The sequence below is a fragment of the Heterocephalus glaber genome, unplaced genomic scaffold, assembly GCF_053883595.1.
Source record: "Heterocephalus glaber isolate CG9 unplaced genomic scaffold, H.glaber_assembly_v1.0 deba00001586, whole genome shotgun sequence".
Classification (NCBI taxonomy): Eukaryota; Metazoa; Chordata; class Mammalia; order Rodentia; family Bathyergidae; genus Heterocephalus; species Heterocephalus glaber.
Genome location: NW_028258364.1, coordinates 3,956,336 through 3,981,066, shown reverse-complemented (window position 1 = coordinate 3,981,066; position 24,731 = coordinate 3,956,336). Strand labels below are relative to the sequence as shown.

General features: G+C 33.9%; 1 protein-coding gene and 1 long non-coding RNA gene across 11 annotated transcripts in view; one reads left to right on the top strand and one right to left on the bottom strand.

The window, feature by feature from the left end:
* Afg2a (AAA ATPase AFG2A) overlaps window positions 1-24,731 on the bottom strand; it is a 360,481-nt gene that overhangs the window by 270,414 nt on the left and 65,336 nt on the right. For all 10 annotated transcript variants that reach the window (XR_015443934.1, XR_001184136.3, XR_015443935.1 and 7 more), the window contains exons 11-13: window positions 21,091-21,300; window positions 3,069-3,122; window positions 1,362-1,441 (exon numbers count right to left, since the gene is read on the bottom strand). Coding sequence is in view for 6 of the 10 variants with exons in the window: in XM_004854946.3 (XP_004855003.1) it covers window positions 1,362-1,441; window positions 3,069-3,122; window positions 21,091-21,300 (344 nt within the window). In the remaining 4 variants the exon portion in view is untranslated. The remainder of the gene's footprint in view (window positions 1-1,361; window positions 1,442-3,068; window positions 3,123-21,090; window positions 21,301-24,731) is intronic.
* On the top strand, window positions 1,382-24,233 carry LOC110343969 (uncharacterized). The gene is made up of 3 exons (XR_002386233.2): window positions 1,382-1,473; window positions 2,923-3,053; window positions 24,044-24,233. It is a non-coding gene; the product is annotated as an uncharacterized LOC110343969 (long non-coding RNA).

Here is a 24,731-nt window from a genome sequence, read left to right as displayed (position 1 = left end):
AGTATCTATAGTATGTTCACAAATTCCTATTGAGGCAAACTGCCTGCAAAAACAGGGTATTTCTACAAAGTCCCTCTTCTGGTTTCCCACACTATTTTATTTCAGAAGCATTTTATGAGAACTCTGCCACAAATTTTAGCCCCCATTTAGTTCACATTTAACAATGTATTCCACCTCGTTCCTTTTTAGGCTCCAAACCAAGGTGGCTCTGATGTCACCTGAGCATGATAGGTCATAGTACTTCAGCAAATTTTCATAGGTGCTTTTTCTTTTCTTATAGTTATAGTAAACTTGAACTATATGTCCCCTCCGTGCCATCTCAAACTTGGAAGTAGTAAGAGGCCTTAAATACCAAACAAAAAACTGATATATGTATTAAATATTAAATATCAAATGGGTAGAAGGTGACAAATAGGGTAGTGGTCCTAAGGATAGTTTCCTGATGACAATTTATACTGATGAGGCAGCACTATGTAGGAAGAACGTAAGAGCAATGCTTCTTACCACATTTAATACAGGAAGTTACTAAATGTTCCACCTTCTTTGTAATTACTATCAGCAAAAATTTTATAATCAATTTAAACATCAAGATGCACAAAGAACATAAAGTACCTGTATATGTATATAGCACAAGTACTACATACTACTTAAGGACCTCCAAACATTTATAGAGTGTAAAAGCTGTATACTTGTTGTACAGAACATACATATTTGACATAATAGACAATCTTCTTTATCGCCTGAAATTCAGGAACAAAAATTATTCCAGGTTAAGTATTCCTAACCCAAAAATCTGAAATGCTTCAAAATTCCAAATTTTTTATTGTATTGTCAGGAAAGTCTAAACAAATATTCCAAACTGAAAAACTCTGAAAGATGAAACACTTTCTGGTTCCAAGAATTTTGGATAAAGAATATTCAACCTGCACTAGTTTATATTCTAGTCTATCTAATTATCTTTTAGGAAACATACTTTATTGTAGAAAATTCTATAAACTATGTAACTTTTTTAAATGACTGGTTTCTAATCTATTAAATACCCTTAATCCCACTTTGTTTATAATATTAATTATATGTTTATAACAACCTTATTTTGGTAGGCCTTATTAAGAAGTCTCTCTAGACAATAAACTATAAAAATTCAATGTTCCCTATGAACAATGATTTTTTCCATTTGTATAGGAAGATATTATAAGGTAGTCAAGTGAAATAAGTTACTGGATATGAGAAAAAATTATATTGATTAAAAAATGTTTTATTTGGGGAAAATGTACTAAGAGATAAAATTTGTATAAAGAAATGCTATTTACTCTAATTATAACTGATAATACTTAATGGCAATGCTGTTAACTATTTCTTACCTGCCTCTTTCAACTGCCAAGGCATCAAGTTCATCAAAGAAAATAATGGAAGGAGCCACTGCTCTTGCTTTTCGGAAGATCTGGTGGAAAGAGAACTACATCAGTCAAAGAGGTGAAAATTCCAGAAAATTCTTTAGTTCATTTCCATTTGAAAACTGTCTTTAGAACAAACTCTATTACGTACAAATCAACCAGCCAATCACTTTGTATAAACCTTGTAACAGATGCCTAAGATTTTCTAGCAGATGAAAAACTGATCTCTTCAGGATTATGGAGACAAGACTACCAATATATATTCACACAGGTACTATATTGGAGGCAGTGCAGTTAAGCAATTAAACATTCTCAGTTAAAATTTCAGCTCTACTACTGAGTAGCTGTGTTACTTTCAGCAAGTAATGTTACTTTTCTAAGCTTCAATTTCCACATCTATGAAATGAAAATAATAAATGCTTACTGCAGATTTAAGAACTGAATAAAAAAAAAGAACATAAAGCATTCAGCTGAAAAACTTATAAGAGTTCAATGAACAATAGATATTGTTAATTGGAACAAACAGATTTAGAAGAAAAAACATACATGTCAAATCAGCCACAGATTCACACGTAAAATACTCATGTATCTAAAAGTCTCATACCTTGCTTTTTTTTTAAAGACTATATAGGAAAATGACAGTTGATATAAAGCCAGGGAAAAATGGGCAAATCTTAGAACATGGACTAGCTGGAGCAAGAAGCCATCAAACTACCAAAATCAGAGGCTGGCCAAATAGCCATGGAAGTGATACATAGAAATAAGCTAGAATAAAGGAAGTATGGGCAACAAGAAATTCATGTTTGTTACTGTGGCCCCCCATTTTATGCTGATGTGTAGTATGATTATAAAAATAAAAAATTCAAGACATTAATATGAAAAATATTGCCTTTATCATGTGTCATTGTCAATTAATGTTTTATACAACTACCACCATCTAATAGGCGGGAAGTAATTTGAAATTTTCCTCATTACAAAATTTTCCTGTTTGGTACTCAAGTATTTCACAAGTAAGGACCATCTATTCCACTAATGTTTGTGTATTCCTGTCTTTAAGTAGCTTTGGGAGCATACGGGGTCACTGCGTGAAGCAGGTCAGTCTCTGCTTAGAAAAGACAAGACGTGAAGTTTTTGTCTCCAGTTGCCTTGACTTTGTACAAATTAACAGTTGTATAGCTTCCTTGATACAAAGGAGTGGCATATCAACCAGGTACAGAATTAAAAGTCTGGTTTAAAATACAGGAGAGAGAAGGAAGAGGCACTGTCTAAATCACCAGGAAGAGGTAACATAAGTAAATACAGCACAGTGAAATTTTCATATACTAAACTTCTTCAATTTAAATGGCTACCTATTTTAAAGTATTTTAAATCCTATTCTAAGATCATATGTGTTCCTTTATAAACACAGATATGTCCATCCTTGTTAAAAAAATACCTTTACTTGGTAAATACAAAAGGTAGTAATATTATGATGTTTAAAAATAAACACAAAGTTTTACAGATTATCAAAAATTTCATTTTCAAATAGGAATATTTGCCTGAAGAAAAACACATGCCACTAGAATCCAGATTTGGTGATCTCAAAGAATGTTACACAAAATGAAATGGAAGACAGAGAAGAACAGAAGTGTGGTTCTCCTATGCAGAGTGTCATTTAAGGTATAATCTTCTTACCTCTCTGACTGCTCTTTCAGATTCACCAACATATTTATTCATTAATTCAGGCCCCTGTATAAAAAGAAAACAACTGTTCAGAGCATTCATGTGTGAAACAAATATATCTTTTGATGAAGAAACAATTTACAAAGAGGAAAACAAACAAATCTGATATTAATTAAATTAGTTCTTTCAGCATGCTTATTTTTTGTGTTATTTGTGCCTTAAAAACTAAAGCTATTCTATGTTCCAAAAATAACATATCAATACAAAGGAAAGGCTGTAACTAAACACAATAGTTTTGCATGTTCTTCATGATCTGCTTAACCATCCATACATATTTTTATATTTTAACAATATGTCAAGTATGGTACTAGATACAGAAGATAGAACACCTTAATCTGGAAGACAAAGAGGTAAACTGCAGAGATGCCCAACCTAACCACTGGCTGGTTCTGAGTAGGTCTACTTAAATTTGTGTCTAAATCCACTAGATCAACAGTTCAATAAGACAAGAAGCAAGAGCTCAGGTTTCTTATGACTGAGAAGCCCTGGAAAAGGAAATGGAATGGGAAACACATAATCTATGACATTACTTTACAATCTTTGAATGCTTCCAATGTAAATGTTGCACTTGTATGACTTGACTGTGTATACACTGACTGTATGGTTCTGCAGGATACACAATAATGCTCTTTCCAACTACTATAAAAGCCAGTACCTACAGAACAATGTCTCAAAACCACACCTATCACTAACCCTCAGGATGTCATATTCTTATAATGACCTTTGTGAAAAACCTTCAAATTGTCTAGCTTCTATTCACTGCTTGTCTGCATTACCCTTCAGATATCTGCAACTCACAAGTCTATCAAGTTGATAGGATTTCTACTTCTTGTGCCCACGTATTTTAGGAGTACCAGGAATGGAAGTCATGAACCACTAATAACAAAATTCCATCAATATTTACTAATCAGCTTTCACCAAGTGAGTAGCTATAAAGGTAGCTGGTCTCCAAGTGATAGGCTTCATATCAGTGATTCAAAGATGTATTTTTTTGACATTTAATATTTCAGAATTTTTTCTCCTTCTCGAGTACCTAAGCTATCAGATATATGAGAAGAGGTACTTTCTTTTTTACTGTGTACCTTTGTTTTCTCAGGAAATACAGTCATCCCTACAAGTGTCATGAGATAATTTTAAAAATTAACACTGTCCTTTGAACCACAACTACTCCCTTCAGAGATGGATGCCAGATGTTGTTCTTGGCTAAGCATACTCACGTTCCTCCCAATATTTGGCTATTTTCACATCCTTCCTTACACAATGCCAAATTCAATGGACATGTATGTGTATGTGAGTCTGTCTCTTGTCTCCCTCTCTCTCTCCCCTGTACTCTCTTTCTTCTCATATATGCAGGCACACACATACTTTAGTCTGAATAAGATTCAAATTCTATTCCATGAAAATCATGAGCCCAGATAATTCAGCGGATATACTACACATTTGTTCAAGTATTTCCCAAATAATTTATAACAATTTTTACAAATGTGACCGAATCAAACACATAGGCAAATGGTAACACATGTCAACTACACAAATTGGTACAAGCAGTGTTTAGCTTCAGTTAAGACACCATACTACAAAGAAAACTGGCATACAGTATGACAAGTTCTATGATAAAAGCATGCCCAGGTGCCATTTAAACACAGAGAAGAAACTCCTTACAGTCAAAGTTGTTCCTAAAGAAAGTACCATTTCAAGTGAATTCTCAATTGATTTATGCCACATTCTCAAAAACAGGAAATACATCAAGGTTCAGGAAGAAATCAAAAAGGTCTCTGACCAACCAAAACAGATGTCACTATATGCATTTTAATTGCAGAAGAGTTCATAAGGTCTTTATTCAAAGTTCACTGACTTTCAAATTATACATGACTAAAACACAAGTAAAACTGATAAAGAGTTCAATACAGGTGAAGCACAGGGCACAGGGAGATTGCAGAAATCAGTAAGGTTACTTAAAGTGGGAGGAAGAGAGATCTCAAAAATGAGTTCAGATTTTACCTTCCAAGTAACCGGAAGGGCTTAGGGGAGTGAACAGATTATACATATATTGCTGAAAGATGATTCTGGCCACAATGTACAGGATGGCCAGAGACCACTAATGAAACGTTTAAAATATTGAAGGTAAGAAATGAGGAGGACCAGGACAAAGACAAAACAAAGCAAGGAAAATTAGAAGACAGCCACAAAACTACTAAAAAGATAAAATCAGGTCAGGGAGTTAGCTCACTGGCACTGCCTGCCTTGAAAGTGAAAGATCCTGAGTTCAATCTCCGGTACCCCAACAAAAAATCAATTTATTGTAGACAGTAGGATATAAAGATGATAAAGAAAGAGGAATATCATAATTCAAATTTAATTTAATATTTTTGATGCTTATGATAATTTAATTCATCAAGAAAACGATTTTCAATATGTTTTGTGTTAGCAGTTCTCAGAAATATGTAGCTCATTAAAAATATTTCATTCCAGAAAGAGATCATCATGGCCTACTAGGGGTGACAGAAAAGGAGGGAGCCTCTGAACAGTGCACCAGGGCAGAGCAGATACCCTAGGCAGGGGCTAAATAAAAAGCCTGATATGAGAGAACAAATGAAAAGAGAAACTCACTGGACCAAAATCCAGCATTACAGAGGTTTATAAAGGGATGCCAAACCAGTACTGGATCATGGCATACACCATACCCAAAGTCCAGCTGTACAGGCCATCATGGGAGAAGATCATGCTGAAGGAGAGAGCTGGTATTTCAGTGGCAGCCTGGCTGATGGAACAGGCTCACAATCACTCTAACCTCTCCATCAGGAAGAGAATCACAGCTTGTGAGATGAAATAAGCACACGAGTGCACACGTGCGCGCGCACACACACACACACACACACACACACACATGCACAGTAGAAGCATGAGAAAACAAGACAACAAAATGGCTCCAAAGACTCCTCACTCAGAAAAAGCAAATCCAAAGGGCAAAATAGTAGAAAATAGGGAAAACAGTAGAAATCAAATGGCTGAATTGCTTCAAATGATCAAAGAAGAAACAAAAGAACTTGGCAAGTTAAAACATGACATAACCAAATAATGGACTTAATAAACAAATTGATCAGTGAGCTTAAAGAGTCAAATAAAAAATTACAAGAGTGAACCAAAGTGATTCAAACATGAGTGGCAAATTTACCAATGAATCAGTCTACCAAAAGATGCTAAAGAAAAATCCCAGACATAAAGAATTTTATCAAATATATGAGCAGCAAAATTGACCAATGTGAGGAAAGAATATCAAATCTATAAGATATATATGATAAACAAGATCATACATACTTAGATACTTTAAAAACAAAACAGCAAGGAAAATTGATACAATGGCTATTAGGGGACACAAAAACTAACCTAGGAGTAACAATTAAAGTAAGAACTGGGCCAGGGATTTAGCTCAGTGGTTTCGCCGAATGCTGAGCAAGCACAAGGACCCAAATTTGATTCCCGGTACCAAAAACAACAAAAACAACAACAATAGTTAGAACTAACCTAGGAGTTGCAATTAAAGTTAGAAGACAGGCAGCATGGAATAAAAAATTGTTTACAGAATTCATAACAGAAAACCTTCCAAGTATGGGGAAAAAATTCAAAATACAGTAGTACCTTCGTTCACAAATGTTTTTGTTTACCAACAATTTGGTTCCCAAACAAAACATTTGGCAAAATTTTGTTTTTGTTTGCAAACTCTAAATCGGATGGCAAATATGACCACAACAATCCCCCTTTAAAAGAAATGAAAGGAGAAAGAACCTGATCCACAAATATAGCAATATTGGAAACAGAAAAAAAAATAAAAAGACTCCATACAGACTCAAAAATAACAGATGTCACAAAATTAGCACACAGTCTTAACACATTCATGATGGGTCGTAAATTGTACATCTCACTGCCAGGTAGCTCTCATTTGAATTCTATGATCTTATGTTAAATGACTAATCACCGGTGATTCAAGTTACCCAATGGGACAGTCATACATGTACCAAAGATGGTTCAAACCACTAGTGATTAAAACTAAGTATTACAAAATTTTCCAAGAACTTCAAGACAAAATTATTTTTTTTAATTGAAAACCAAATAACAAACCAAATAAACAGGGCATGGTAGCCCATGCCTGTAATTCTAGCACTTGGGAAGCTGATGCAGGAGGAGTGCTACAAATTCAAAGCCAGCCTGTACTACACAGTGAGTTCAAGGTCAGCCTGAAATATATATGAGAGCCTGTCTCAAAAATCAAACACACACACAAATAAACCCCCAAAATCAAATAAAGCTTTCTGAGTTTTGACATAATATCTGTTCTGGAATAGGATATGAGCAATGCACTAAATGAGCTTACAAGCAAATACAAAACTGAAGTAGAAAAAAATAAAAACAATAAACCTGACAACAGAACAATCATTCAAACCAAAGTATGGAAACAAAAAAGACTGAGAGAAAAATAACCAGAGGTTCTGTGATCCATACAATATCAAGAATTCTGAGACACGTATAACTGGACATTCAGAAAAGAGGAAGGAGACAGGAAAATATATAAATTTGTTTTGAGAAAACCCCACAGAAAGCTCAAGAAACTCCAATTAAGGAAACCACACTAAGGCATGGTCAAATTGCTAAAAGCCAATAATGAAGAGAAAACCTTAAGAGAAGTCAAATAATATAAGGACATATTATATCTACAAACAAAGCTTCACTACTGACGTTTTACCAGAAAAAAAGCAAAACTGATGACAGGGTAACAAAAGAGCTGCAAGAAAAAAAACCTGTCAAGTTAAAATGGTATATCTTTTAAAATCAGGCAAAGAAAAGGCATTATCAGTTAAGAGGATTTGATCTCCACAATAAGAGATATTAAAAGAAAATTCTGAAATCTGATGTATATTTACATCAAATGGAAACCCAGATCTATACAAAGAAATGAAGAGTGTCGGAAATGGTAAACATTTGGGTAAACATAAAAAGATTTCTTTCTTTTTTTTTTTTCTAGGTTATCAGTTCTCTTTATTTTTATTTATTTTTTCACATCAAGTTTACTGGTGCATTTTAGGTATAAAATACAGTTATATTCATCATTGGGATCTTGTACCATTTCATGAGTATCTTGGTTTCTTATTTTTTTCCCCTTCCCTTGCCCTCCCTTTACCCCCTCCACCCTTCCCTATTTGCAAAGATTTTGTTTCCATTTTTTTTCTTTTCTCATATTTTATTTCCCTTCTTTCCTTTCCCCTCCCCCTCCCACTTCACCTGCTCCTTTAGACATTTTCTTCCTATTACACAATATCAATTATACATTTTTAAAATTATACTATCAAGATCTAGGAGACATTACCACAGATTTTACAGAATTTAAAAGGATATAGAAAGCATATTACAAAAATATTTTTTAAAATAAATTTGACAACTTCTAAGAAGTACCTTGGAAGACAAATTAATGAAACTAACTCTGGAGGAAATATAAAATTTGAATAGCACCTATTAAAGAAAGTATATTCCTAGCTTGAAAACCTACCTATATGACAATAGGCTCATATACATTTTAACTGATGAATTATATCAAACATTTAAAGCAGAAAAAAGAAGGAACACTTCAGATCTGGCAGTATGTAGAAAGTGGTTTTATTATAGGGATGGCAGTGTTGGTTCAGCATTGGAAGATCCACCCCCAAAAGCCATCATTGTAACAGAGGAAAGGATGAAGCCATATGATCCTGTCACTAGCTGGAGAAAAAGTATTGGAGTAAATTCTACAGCTGTTCATGGTGAAAGCTATCAGGAGACTAGAAGTAGAACAGAACCTTCTCAACAGATCAAAGACATGTACTCCATACTTCCAGCAAAAATGCCTTATATGAATGGAGAAGATACAATGCTTTCCCCTTAAGGTGGGGAACAAGGGCAGATATACCTACTCTTCATCTGTCCATTAAACTTTGAAACATAGGACTAAACCAAAACAGTCTGGCAATAAAATGACACAACTAGGATAGGATTGGCAAGGTAGAAGCAAAATCTTTATATGTAGGTGAAATGATCATCTACAGAGAAAATATTAAGAAATCTCTAGGAGCACCTAGAACTTGTACTTGAATTTAGCAGGATTAGAAAACACAAGGTATATATAAAAATTCAGGTCTATGTATACTTGCTATAAATGAAGAACTGGATATTGAAATTTAAAAGTTATATAGGAATACAAAGGACCTAGAAAAGTAGAAAGAAAAAGAAAAAAGTGTTGGAAGACGTTTAGCACCTAATTTTAAGACTTCCTCTAAAGCTACAGTAATCAAGGCAGTGTTAGTGTAAGGAAAGACATATACATCAATGGAATAAAACAGAGAATCTAGAAATAGAACCACAAATATATGGTGCACTAAGTTTTGAAAGATTATTTAACATTAACATTTTATAAAATATAAACTCAATTCAAGAGCAGAGGAAAAGATAGTGTTTTCAGCAAATGGCACTAAAACACCTGGTATCTATATATAAAAAATTAACCTCAATCATTTATTTCCATACATAAAAGTAAGTTGAAAGGATCTATGAACCTAAATAAGAAAGACTAAAACTATAAAACTTTAAGAAGAAATTATAAGGGAAAATGTTTATGAATTTAGGGTAGGCAAGAACTTCCTAGGATACAAAAAACATGATGTATAAAGGGAAAAAATTGATAAATGAGATTTTATCAAAATTTAGAACTTTAAATGACATCATTAAAACGAAAAATAGTTCTTAAACAGACCATATTTACAATGCATATAACCTATGACCAGAATATATAAAGAACTCTTACAGCTCATTAATAGACAACCCAATTAAAAAGTAGACACAAGTAGATGGTAAATAGCCAGTACAGCACAAGGAAAGGTGTGCAACACTAGAATTAGAAAAAATACTAATCAGTACAATAACAAGACTGAGTTATGCACTCATTAGGGAGATGAAGTTAAAAGTTTTAAAAGCCTTGTCATGACTTTTTCTTTTTGTTGGATTCTCCCCATTTGCATTTAATTTGTCACGCCCAAGGAATTCATTCTGCTGGGCTTCCTGGGGTTGTGATCCTCATTGTCTTTTCCTAGGACATTGTCTAAAACTTTCTGGAGTGCTGGTTTGGTATTCATGAAGTTCCTGAGGTGTTCTTTATCATGAAAGTATCTTATCTCTCCATCAATTTTGAAAGATAGTTTTGCAGGGTACATCAATCTGGGTTGGAGGCTGTTTTCTTTTAGGGCTTGAAATACGTCACTCCAAGCTCTTCTTGCCTTAAGGGTTTGTATTGAGAAGTCTGCTGTGATTCTGATGGGCTTTCCTTTGTATGTGATTTGTTTCTTTTCTCTCACTGCTTCTAGAATTTTTTTCTTCTGTTGGGTTTCTGGAATCCTAACAATTATATGCCAATGTGTAGACTTTTTTTGATGAAGGCTAGTTGGAGTCCTATATGCCTCACTTATCTGCATGTCAAGGTCTTTTCCCCTGCTTGAGAAGTTTTCTGCCATCACTTCTGTGAACAGTTTTTTTATGTCCTCTGCACTCTCTCCTATTTCTTCATTGATTCCAATTATTCTTATGTTATTCTTCTTTGCATCATCTAGCAGCTGCTGGATAGAATTCTCGTGGTCCCTTACAATTTTAAAGCAATTTTTCTTTTCCTGGTCACTAATTGGAATCTTATCTTCTATATCTGAAATTCTATCCTCACATTGGTTCATTCTGCTGTGTAGACTTTCAATGGAGTTTTTAATCTCCTGGAAATCTGTTTGTATCTGTTTTATGGATTCCATTTGTTTCCTATGTTTTGATTCTATCATGTTCTTCAGCTCCTCTATTTTTTTAATCTGTGTCCTCTCTAGATTTATTAATCATGTCTTGCACTGTGGGCACAATCTCTGCTGATATCTGAGAAATTATTTCTGATTTCATTTTTTCCAGGTCCTCTTTTGTTGCCAGTTCAGCAAGTCCAGGTGGTTGAGTATCATACTGTTCTGTCTGGTTTCCCTTTGGAGTTGCTGAAGGTGATCTGGAAGTCTGTTTTTGAGGCTTGTTTACGTGTCTTCTCATTTCCATGGGGTGGGGATGGGGGGTGCTGCAGGCACCCACACGAGTCACCTCCTCTGCCCTGGGAGTGGTGGAATGGTGGTCAGGGAGCCTCCTCCTGGGTGTTGGGATTGGCTCATGTCATCTGCCCTGGGAACAGTGGAATGGTGGCCAGGGAACCTCCTCCTGGGTGCTGGGAATGGCTCCCAGCAAGATTTCTTTAATTGATTAAAACAAAATAATATGTTGTAGAATTTACAGCATATGTATAGGTAAAACACAAATAAATACTTCACAAAGAAAAGTGTATTAATGTGAGGATTTTACACTATATATAAATATAGTTATTTGAAGGCAGATTAAATTATGTATGTACATTTTTAGCCCTTATGCAAGTATTTTTTAAAAAGTAAAAGAGACTTGACTATTATAACAAGGGAAATAAAACAGTATTAGAATTAATCCAAAAGAAGGCAGGAGGAGGGTGTACAACAGATGAGGAAGGCCAAAAATGATGAGCATAAGAAAGTCTTTCAAAATTATAAACATCCCTTATGAAAAAAAAATAATCTCAGTGTTGTTTTTGTATACTGCTGTTACGGACTGAATGTGTCCACATGAGATTTATATATAGAAATATTAACTCAAATTATGGTATTAGGAAGTGGAGTCAAAGAGAAGTAACTGGGTCTGGAGCTCTCCTGGAAGGGATTAGTGAGTGCCCTTGGAAGAAGACATAGAAAAGTCTAATATTTTTCTCTGATACCCATTACAAGAGGAAACTGGCTATCTAAAACCAGACACAAGATCTGCAGCACCTTGATCTTGGACTTCCCAGCCTCTGGAACTGTAACAGAGAGAGACATCTGTTGTTTTAGTTACCCCGTCTACTGTGTTCTGTTCCAACAGCCTGAACTGACTAAGACCATCACCTCCACAATGGGTAATTAAAAAATACTGAAATATGACAGTTGGGTAACAGAGAGTAGGTTAGAACATATAAGGATCACAATACAAAAAAAAAAAAGAAATTCAGAACAAAAAAATAAAAGAATATCTCAAAGTTCAGACTAACAAAATTCAGCTTCTCCATGGATACTAATGGTAGAGATAGCCTGATAGTCTTTCTGCCTGATTTTTTTATTGATTCAAGATGATTAATCTTTAAAAAAAACTATTTCAGACTAATATATTACACAGCCTAAAACATACACATTTGAAGCTAATTAGGATGCAGATACATAAAATGAATGGTTATAATGTTTTAAAATATTATCTTCCATTTAATGTACTACTTTAACATCTCTGACTAAAATCTACCAACCACCAGGGAATAAAAGGTTACTAAATATATGTAAATGAACAAAGATTTCCTTGGGATAGTGCTTTTTATGTAATTATAAATATTATTCATAATGTATATCAATCATTTATCTGTACATTGGTACTTAAACTATGTCCAAGCAATGTTTACACAATACATACAACTGGCTAACCTTATTTTCCCAAATATATTACAGAGAGACTTTATGAATCCAATTTCATCACTGATAATTCAATCATATCAACTTCGTAAATAATATAGTCCCCTAAATACATTTAACTTGAATAAAGACAATGAAATATGCTATGCTGAGTTACAATATTTTTTAAAGATTTTTGAAAAAATAGCAAATATTTAATTCCAAATCAATTTTATAAGCTTGTTTTTAGGCATAGGTTAAACTATGTCACAAGGACACAAAATTTATATTCATAGCTATCAATGAGGTAAATAACCTTGAACATATTTTCCCAAGTATTGGGGATCAAGGAGGATAAATTAGAAAGGTCCAGATAGAAAGCTCTGTGGGCCATATACAGTCTCTTGTCACATATTATTGCAATTTTTTTAAAACATCGCTTTTAAAATGTAAAATTTATTTACCTAGGGTGCTGGACCAAAAACAAGCTATACACTAGATTTGGTTTCAAGACTGTATGTAGTTTGCTGACCCCTACTCTAGATTTATCTCATACAATTTAAAATAGTTCACTTCTGTCCACAAGATCAAAAGCATCATAAATGTTAACAACATGAAATGGGGCAACTGATAAATATATTGACAAAAATCAACAACATAGAAAACAAAAAAACAATTTCAAAATAGTAATACTGAAAATATTCAATCCAATGATATATACCCTATGACATGTACCCTTGCAGGTAAATATACCCTAGGGTAGTGGTGGCAAACCTATGGCATGCATGCCACAGCAGGCTATATCACTGAAAGATCTAAAAGGTTCACCATCATTGCGCTAGGGAACCTTTTTAAAAAATTTTATTAGTATATGTTTGCAGTGCATAACATTCATCGTGGAGAGCTGGTACACGTATTTAACACATTTTAAATCCCCTTTCCCTCCCCCAGTTCTCCCTCTTTCCATTGACTGGTCCCCTTCTTTAATCTAATGGAGTGCTTATGTGTGTGTATATGTATCATTTCATTGGGGATTGAATTCAGGACTTTATATTTGTTAGCTAAGTCATCTACTGTGGAACCTCCCCAAGGCCTAGGGAAATTCTTATATATACACACAGGAAACACATACAAGAATATTATTAAAGTATTATTTATGCCAATAAAAATAAAATGTTAGCTAAAATTACATTATCTAAAACTGCATTAATATAAAATGAGTAAATAAATTGTAAAGTTCTCACAAAATGAAGTGCTGAGGTTCCTGAGTATGGGGGGTTAGACAAAGGGAGAAGTTTGGAAGCAGAGAGACTAGCAAGAAAACTATTACACTTTTAGAATGCACTGCCTCATACATTTATACTCAAGAGTGAGAGTTCTTAATGATTTGAAAAAAAATTTAAACACTTGCAATTTTTTCCATTCATTAGGACCACTTTGTGTGGTTTCACCTTGCAAGATCATTTTTACAGTTCTTCAGTACATGCAAAGCAGACTGCTTGACTGCTCATAATATAATTCAAAGTGAGATAAAACAAAGCTGGTGTTTTTTTATTTACATGTATAAGCTATACTTCTTCCCAAATGGGACCATGGACAAGGCATTTAAAAAAATGAGAAGAAGGGGCAAGGCTCTTCAATAAAATAAGATGTAGATAATTAGCAGAATGAGTCTTTGCTGGAGGTGAGATATAATAAGAAACTTTTATGCAGACTGTACCCAGTTTATGTCAACTAATTAGGAAAGTTGTGACCTGACAAACACCAGAAAGGAAATTTCTGGTGTCACTGTTTTTATTATACTTACATGCCAACTCTATTATTGTTCTTATAACAACTTTCCACAAAAAATAAGAGTATGACATAAAATAGTAATCCCAGGGAAAACATTTCTTTAAACAGGCAATATAACTAAAGGGATGTATAATACTTTTTAGTCACCAGCTTAAATGAAGGAAAGACACTGTAAAGTATGGAGAAATAGTCACTGTTCTCTTTAGTCTGTGGTTCTAAAGACAAAGAAAAACATCAATTTTGGAAAGTAGAAAACTATAGTCATTTCATGATTACTTCTCTGCTAAGAACAATGTCAATGTCTTGACAGTGTTAATAGAAAAATTAATATGGTTTAAAAATCCAATGTACAGGCAAAATACTTGATTTTTTTTTTTTTTTGAAATAAAAAAACCCAGCAAATAGCCTCAAGGTCATTGAGTTGAAAGGTTATCACACTACCAAATAGACTGTAGAAGCCTGTGGATAAAACACAATGTTTTTCTCAAAAACCAAAAAAGAGGGGCCGGGGATTTAGCTCAGTGGTTCCAGAACCTACCTCGCAAGTACAAGGTCCCAAGTTTGATCCCCAGTACCAAAAAAAAAAAAAAAGAAGAAGAAAAGAAAAAGAAAAAAGAGATCTGAAATTTTAACCTCAGAATGTAGCACTAAAAATAAGGGCCACAATTATTCATTTAAGTTGTGGCAGGAATGAAACACTGCTATAGAATACCTAGAGAACATGTCATTTTCTATGGGACTACATGCTGATGAACCTTACCTAGATAGGTGCCCTGCAATATGCAACCTATGTAACTGAACTGTTCTGTTGCACTGCTCTAGAATTTTAAATGACAGAGCAATTTTATCATCAAGAGAGGTTGGTTATTTTTAGTTGAAAGTTTAAGCTACTAAAAAATAAAAAATCACTATATTCTGATTGGTACAGAGCTTTAAAAGTCTACATTCAGTTCCAAAGTTACATTTGTCTATATATAGTCTACGTTTTACTCTACCACTAAGAGAAACAGATAACTGTGCTGCCATATTTCTTGTTCCCATTTTGTTCAAATATTTTTATTCTAAATTTGGTCAAATATATGTATCTATTTCTTAAAAAGAGAAAGAAGCAATAATTAGCATGAGCTAATTTTGTGAAATCTTGTAAAATGTTAATGTGTATTATCCCTGGTATGGTCTGGATATGCCTTGAGTGTGTCTACCAAGGGTTCCCATGTTGGGAGGTTGGTTCCTAGTGGCCATGCTGAGACTGGGGGACCTTTTAAGAGTTGGGGTCTAAAAAACGATCAAGATGCAATACATATATGTACCAATTTCTCAAGATAAATGTAATTATTTTGTACTACAAACATATACCAACAACAAAAACTATATAAGAGCTAGGGCTTAGTGGGAGGTCCTTAGGTCAAAGATGGAGCTGCCTTTGTAAGGAATTATACTAGTTCCCATGGGATCCCTGAGCTCTTGGGAAAGTGAGTTGTTGTATTATGAAAGGGAGGCCAGCCTCTAAATCACCCTGTGGCTTTCTGTTTTATGACATAATCTCTCACTCCTACAGGCACTACTGTCAAGTTGCCACCCATCATTATGCCCTCACCAGAGGTCAAACCAATAGAGTCACCCAAGGCTTTTTAACCTTCAAAACTGTAAGCTAAATAAGCCTCTTATCTTTACAAGTTAGCCTGCTTTGGGAATTTTGCTAGAATAACAACAAAAAAAGGGAATACATTCCCTCTTATTGCTTGCAACAGTACCTTGAATTATATATTCTTACCATTCCTTTATTTAAAAAAAAATGAAATACAAGGAGAGGAAGCTATTTGTCCAATGTCACATAGCTTAATAATGGGAGAACTGAGGTCCCAGTTGCTTAACTGTTACACTGACAGATGAACTGCCCATCAGGCACAAAAGATAGAAAAATTTTTAAATGTAAGGTTTGTGAGGCACTCACAGAATGTGGTTAGTTGAGGAGCTATACAAATAATTTAGTGTAACTTAACCTCACTTAAAGTGAACAAGGGCAGCAAAAGTAATTTTAAGTCCTAGAACAAGTTAAATAGCAGAAATGATAAGAATGCAAGATTTTGGTTTCTAAATCAGTACTATTTCTAAAAATTATGCTGTACTGTTTTCTCCAAGTTCTTAAAATAAGAAGGAAATGTCCCCTTAAGATTACATGACACAAATGGCCATAGTGGCCCATACTTGCAGTCCTTAGCTACTCTGGAGCCAAAGGCAGAAAGACAGCAAGTTCAAGGCCCACCTGTGGAATTTGTTGAAATCCTGCATCAAAAAATAAAATAAAAAGGGATGGGAATGTAGTTCAGAGGTAGAGCATCCCTGGGTTCAATTCCAAGTACAAAAGAAAAGAAAGGAAATAGAAGACAGGAGGAAAGGTGGTGAGAGAGGGGAGGGGAGAGTAATTTAAGTCAAAGGTACTAATGGTGACCAGATCAAGTGGCAAAGATGTCATTCTAAGTAGATACTTGCATGGGTTACTTTAAAAATAAGAACTTTATTGGCCGGGGAATTAGCTCAGTGGTTTCGCCACCTGCTGTGCAAGCGCAAGGACCTGAGTTCGATCCCCAGTACCAAAAATAAATAAATAAATAAGAAGAACTTTATTAATACTCATAAACAAAGGGCCCATTTATAGCTGACTATATGGTTTAGATAAAGTATAACATGGTCTAACAATCCCACAAGACTTGTAAGTTCGAATCCCAATATTAGGTAAAGTTGACAGGACTATATAAGGTATTTATTTTCCAACTTTGCTTACCAAATAGCTACAGTATGTTAGTCCTTGCCATATGTTGCCTCCTAAACAGGCTGCTTCGCTGATAAGAGTGAGCAAGAAAAACTTCCAGAATTAAGTACCATAAATTGGCTTATTTATGGCCAAGATTTCCAGGGTTCAAGTTATAAAACAAAACATCATAAACACAGTGAAAATGTTTGCCCAGCTGTTCGATTAATCTACTGAGCTTTACACCCTTATCAGTCACAAATTCAAGTATATAATATTTACACTTTAGGCTCTTCAAATTTTCCCTCTGTAATCATTACTGGCTTTTCCCCCCATTTCCCCAAGGATTTTTTAAATGTGTCTGACACCAGCCTGATAATTTGGGCTATTACAATTCAAATGAAGTTTTTATAAGTTCTAAAATGTCTGGAGAAGGCAAGTTAACCTAAGTGTTAACTGTGGTTAAATGTTATAAAATATGCTCATAAAAATCTAGTCATATGAGATATAATTACATAAATGTAATGTGAGCAAAAGATCTTGAAAATTAATAAAAAATACAGCACCAGTTCATACAGAAGAGACATTCTGGCAAAATACTTAAAGGAGTTTGAAAATAGGGCTCAAGTACAACTCAAGAAATGCCACAGCAAGTAAAAGCCTTAACAAACGAGAAAGGCTGGCAAGGAAGAGTATAGAATTAAGCTGTTTCTCTCAAAAAAGTATAATACAAACTTCCTCACAATTTTCTTTTAAAAACAAATGACACACTGCCGAACTTCCACTGCAGGAAGCTATAATTAAGCAAGCAAGCTGCAAAGTGTATAAGTATACATATATACATACTCATGAAAACCCTTTCTGTTATTATGGACCACTATCATTGCTCTCAATCTCTTTTACTAACCTCTCTGAAGAATCTCAACCACTCGTTCTCAATTTCCATCCTTTCATCTCTAGAGATGGCACTCTTTTGACTTACAGACCTATAAATGCAACTGCCTTTTAACCATATCTACCACGTTGTTCCACAAACTCAATATCTAAATCCCAATTCTGCATCTTTTCCTTCACCCCTAATCTGCCTCTCTTCTCTCCCCAGAATTAGGGTATTTCCATCTGCCAATCACTGAAAGAAAAATTTTAATCACCTCGAACACTTCTCCATTTCTTTCCCTTCTTGCATACAATAAAAAATCAAGAACTGCAAATTCTAAAGCCAGGTATGGTGGCTCACACATGCCCAGCCTAGGAATTTAGCAAGATCCTGTCTCAAAGGAAAAAAGGGAGGTAGCAGCTGGGAATGAAGCTCTGTGTACACACCCTGGGTTCAATCTGGAGTACTACAAGGACAAAGAAAACAAACAAACACATGAAGATTCTAAATGTTACCAATTTCATTACATTAATTATTTAGCCATGTATCCCATCACTTTTAGTATACTGTATGTTTGTTTGCCATGTACAGAGTTTGGCACAAAAAAGGAGTTTAATATATATTTTTGACTTGTTCTAGTGATAAGACATTTATAGTTTTAAAATGTCATAGACATGAAATTGTAATATTTATTGGAACTGTAATTTTCATTCAAAAAGAAATTAAGATTAAAAATTGCCAATTTCTCATCAACTAATTTATTTATAAATAAAAAAAATAAAACAATACAATTTCCTTGTCTTGGATTTCCTATTAGTCTAAAAGCATTGTTCTCTAAGTCTTCTTAGATTCCAAATGTCAAGGGTTTTGTTATTACAGTTATCACTGCTTTTTGCTTTTAGCTAAATGTATGGAATATTTTCATATCAACTCTTTTTATATATTAGCTTTATCTATTGATAAAAGCCCATGTAAAAAAAAAGAATCATTTATTATCACACACAGTCTAAACTTATGCTGCACCATCTTCAAACATGCTAGCATATATACTATACAAGTAATGCCAAATTTAAGTAAATCTAATCTAACTTCTAAAAAATAACTTTGTGAAACTGACCAGGGCTCATTAACTATTTCATTTGTACCAAAAATCATGAGACACTATTAGTTATTTCTAATAGCCATTCAAACAGTGGTAAAACTAAGAATGTATTTTTATTTATCACTGATGCTAATAACTGGCAATCTAAATACATGAAACACGCAAGACAACATCAGTTGGAGAAGCTGAGAGAATTTTCAAAGTTAAAACAAAAACCTAAAGGAAATTAAAGAGAAATTCAAAAGGTTCCAGACTCTAGATGAGCCCAAGTAGTAATAAATCTACAGAAAGAAAATATAGTTAGGATTCACAAAAGTCCTGAAACTGGACATAATTCCTGGCAAGATTCCAAATTAGAAGCTTCACCCAAAGTGAAAGAAAAAGTAGCCAAAACACTAAAGGAAAGAGTTTATAATTTTGGGGTCTGGGTTTGGGGCTTGAACTAACACACACCAATAAAGGCTTCAACTGAGAACTACAGACACACTCAGGGAACCCCTAAACTTACGCCTAAGTTCTTCTCAAGGCATATCTCAGTATCTCTCCACTATCATTATGGACAGAGAAATGAAAAGGAAAGCTCTCCTTCCTCTAAAGCACTAAATCCACAATTTTCCCATGATTCTTCTTCCTTGCAATCCACTCACGCTGTTTACTGCAGGTCAGAACTCTTGAGTTGGCCTTTCTTTTAACTTATTTCACTGAATGTTTACGTACACCTGGATCTATGATACTGACCTCAAACTTTTATTTAATTAAGGCTTTACAAGATTTATAGAAGAATTGAGCAGCTACAACAAACAGCTACAACATTCCAACCCCTACCCACCTCTACACACTCAATTTCCCTTATTATTACCATGAGTAAAGTACATTGTTATAATGACTGGACCAAGACTGATACATTATTTTTAACTAAAGACCATGGTTTATTCAGATTTCTTCTGTTTCACCTAATGTCTTTTTTGGTTCTTCCTCCAGAATCCTATCTAAGATACCTCAACATTATATTTAGTTACCATGTCTCCTTGGGTTCCACTTGGCTGCAAAAATTTCTCAGACTCTCCTTTGTTTTGATAATCTTCACAGTTTGAGGAGTACTGGTCATTTTATATCCTACTACATATAAAATAATAGAAGTATAGAACTTGTTTTATGATGAAAAGTGCTAGATTTAGGAAGCAAAACAAAGTTATCTGAATTTTAGCTCAGGGCTCTTTTTATTGTGACTATTTCAGAAGCACAAATTATACACTGATAGGGACATTTCCAATACCACATTATTCAATGAGTCTTGTACTTCACCCAGTAGTTGCCTGCTTCTTTGGCAGTGATTATTACTCTTTCTTATGAACTCAATTTCTACCAAAACCATGCTATTGTTCTGTTTGTCTTAGAAAAACAAAATTATCTTTCAAACGGGTTCCTAGAAGAATCTTTCCACTAAATTACCACCCAGTAAGTTTGTACAATTAATGAAAAACAGCACTGGATATTAGGTTTTCTTTTAAATATAAAAAATTAATAAAAGGAAAATGCAAGAGAATATAATGTAGTAGTTAGGAGCCAAATTTCAGTTCCATCACTATGGCTGAGGCCATAAGATCACAAGTCTGAGGCCAGCCTGGACAACCTAGGGACCCTGTCTCAAAAAAATATAAAAATTTTAAATGGGGAGCCTTAAATGAGAATATAGCTCAGCACCCCTTGGGTTCAATCCCTAGTACCATGAAAGGAAGGAAGGAAGGAAGGAAGGAAGGAAGGAAGGAAGGAAGGAAGGAAGGAAGGAAGGAAGGAAAGAAGGAAGGAAAGAAGGAAGGGAGGAAGGAAATCAACTGCTCCTTTACAGATGGCATTTACATGCTTTCCTAAGAGTAGTAGTTCCAGGGTAGCCATTGAAAAAGTTAACACTCTACCTTTATAGATAGAAAATTCAGTCCACTCTCATTGGCCAAGGCCTTTGCTATCATTGTTTTAGAGCATCCAGGTGGCCCATATAGAAGAACTCCTTTAGGTGGCTGAATACCCATTCGGATGAAAGACTCTGGATGTTTCAAGGGCCATTCCACAGCCTGTTTCAATTTCAGTTTGATATTCTCTAGTCCTCCTATATCTGACCAGGACACCTGCAAAACAAAACATTTTTTAAATGTAAGTTTTACCAGCACAGTGAACAAAGAAAATAAAACATATCATCAGCAAAAGTACAAAAAGGAATCATTTAAGACCCATTTAAGAATCAAATTTCCCCCTAAAAAAAACCCCTATTACCAATAGGTAAATGAGGACTACATAAAATGTGAGCTATATATTGTAAAAATACTTAAGAAAAACATATTCCTGTTTGCCTTTTATAAATACTGCTTAAATGAACATACTGTTAAGTCTATCTTCTAGATAGCTTTGAAAATTAGGTTTGATCTGTTTGAGACTGTGATCCAAGATCTCATCTATGTATGTTACAAACTTCGTACTTCTTTTTTAACAAAATTACTTTTAAGCATATTTTTGTAAATCCTGCAAAATGTATGATCTTTTTGTTTTTGGAATAAAAGTTTTTTAAGATTTTGTTCCTTTTCTCGACTAAGAAATACCTTCAAAACAAAAATAATTTCTATGTTCTAGAAGTGTTTTTAAAGTTATAAAATATAACTGCCAGAAAATTATCCTTATAATCTTATCTGAGCCATTCTTGATAAGTGAGATCCTTTATTTTGCCCTGCCCTTGTGAAAACAATAAACAGCTGTTCACATATGGCTTTATAACTTTTTAACTTAATAGTAAAGCTAGACGTGAAGAAATAGCTGTCAAACAAGCAGAGTAGTGGGATAAAATTTCCCAAGGAAAATTCCCCCCACATCTTTTTTTTTTCTCCCACATCTTAACAATACTTCGTAGATAACCATCTCAAAACACATAAATTAAAAACACCAAACCAAAACCAAAAAACAAAACTCTTCAAACTATACATCCAGGAGTTCCAGAGAAACTGAAAACGTTTTAACACATCTGTGAGTTAAGATGCTCTTGTTTGTTAGGTGCCAAGTTTTACACTGCTGGAGACAAAAGTTCTTTTAAAAGTGTTATTTCACAGATAATACTGTAATGAAAAGCTTTTCATTTTGTTATCTGATGTCAGCAAGTACCAGCATAAGGACAAGAAGCCAGACAGTAACAAGTGGGTTAGCATGTGTTCCAAATTCTCTGGTGAGGCATACACTAACTTTGAACAATTAAAATGTTTAAAATATACATATTTTGTTTTTAAAAAGTGTAAGAAAAAATTAAAAGAAAACAGTCTCCAAGGTTCAAAGGGAAAAAAATCAATAAACTTCCAGATTCTTTAATGGAGATAAAGCAAGAATTAGAAAGCAGTGTTAAAAACAAGTTCTGAAATCCAACTGTAAATAAGTGAAAGCCATTAGTTTTACATAATGAAAAGACAAAAAAATTTTCTCTTATACTATAAAGATACAACCTACCAAGACTTTTTAAAATAAGAACTTCAATTCAAATTCAATGATAGTGTCATAAGTCACTCACAGGCTCTCGTTCTCACTGTTAAAAAAAAAAAAAACAATACAAAGACCCTGAAAACAAAACAAAAGCAAGTAGATTGTAAAGGGAAGAAAAAAGGAGTTGCATCCTACACAGGGAAAGTAGGAGACTGAGTACCACCAGATGGCTTTTTCCTTCTCTTTTGTCTCTCAGCTCTTCTCCTCTTTCCACTTTCTTCCATTTTGCATATGCTTAAGTTGAAAACACCTAAGAATTTCACAGATGCAAAGACAGAAAGCCAAAAGGTAAATGAGAAAGAGTGTAAGAAACATATACCAACATTCCTCACTACTTGCATCTAACTCTGGATGATTTGTTGTCCTTCAGTAAATGACATTAAGAACCTCACTGGAACATATGGTTATAGCTTTGGAAGCCAGATGCTCCTCTAACTCACAATTAATATGTGAAGACATTGATGTAAACAAGGAAAATACTCAAGTTTTTAAAATACAAGTATTCTGGTTTAGGATGTATCTCACTAATAGCATGCTCAAGCTAGCACTTGTAAGGCTCCAAAAAAGAGAAAGAAAGAAAGAAAAACAAACAAAACAAAACAGGTATCTACCTGAACCTCAATTTCTAAAAATATCATTACAATCCCACTTTAATAAGTTTACTATGAGCTGTGCTCAAAGCTGGCTATATATGAAGTCAAATCTTACAAACATGGTGCAGGGTAAGCATCCCTGGTACCATAGCTACAAAATTGAAAACATTTTGAACACTGACAAGTGGAAAATTCCATACCTGACTTTATGTAATGGAGTGCAGTATGCATGCATACTTCAGGCTATGTATATAAAACATAAATTAATTTCCTTGGATCGCATTCCCAAGATATTTCAATATGTGTATGCAAATATTCAAAATCTGAAAAAATCCATAATCTGAAATACTTCTGTTCCCAAACATTCTGGATAAGGAATACTCCTGAAATAAATTATAATCCAAATAATCCCCCTTTACATCATAAAACTTCATGCCTTAATTCAACTTAAGAACAGCTAACCACTTCCAAAATGAACTTTTAAGAACTATCTTTTATCAGATGAATGTGCCTAAGAAGAAAATCTCATAAAAATATGGAAATTTTAGGGCAAAAAAAGCAATAGTAAAAAAAAAAAAGAATAAAGAGTCAGGTCATGAAAATGGTATAGTTTCACCTACAAAATTTTTCAGATCTCAAAATATTTTGTTTGTTCTGATTTATCAAATTCCTTGAATAACTTTACTATGATCTAGAAAATGCTTTCAATATTTAAGGAAACTGCTTACTAATTCCTGTATTTCTTTTTATTGCATGGCAGAACTGAGAAAAGATGAAGAAATATGGACAACAAAAAAATGAAAAATGTAAGAACAGAGAGAAGAGACAGGATCCTCTGACTGGTTCTAATACCTTTCACAAGTTTCTTAAAGTTTAAGCCAACTACACAGAGTAACACATAACCAAATGCCCCAAAAGTGTTTTATTTTTTAAAAAAAGGAAATTCATTATAAGAGGCTTCAAATAAAGTTTTTATTAATAAAATTTTTTAAGTAAGTTTGGTTCTAATTATTTTTCTTTGAAAATTTGAGATATGGGCAAATAATATGAAAGGGCTCCTCAGTTGTATATGTCAGTATTGCCAGGAACATTCTAACATGATGCCTTCTATATTACATAAGTTCAATGTTGGTTAATGAATTATTTAATGGGAAGACACATACTGCTCTTGTAATACCTTAAAATTAAAGCAACAAAAGGGATTAAAATGGCAGAGGAACCAGTGGTAGTAAATGAGGCAGGAAAAACAGGAAAAAGGTATAAACAAGTGTGGTCAAAATTAGTAAAAAATGTTGCTAGCATGTAAAAGTGTGTAAGACCTACACATATACCTTGAATTTTCAAGCCCAGAACTTCCCAAAGAGTTGGATCATAAACTCAAACCATTTTTTCTGATCTCCTTTCAATGATTCAATGATAATAAAAATGTTTGCATATATGGAAAGCCA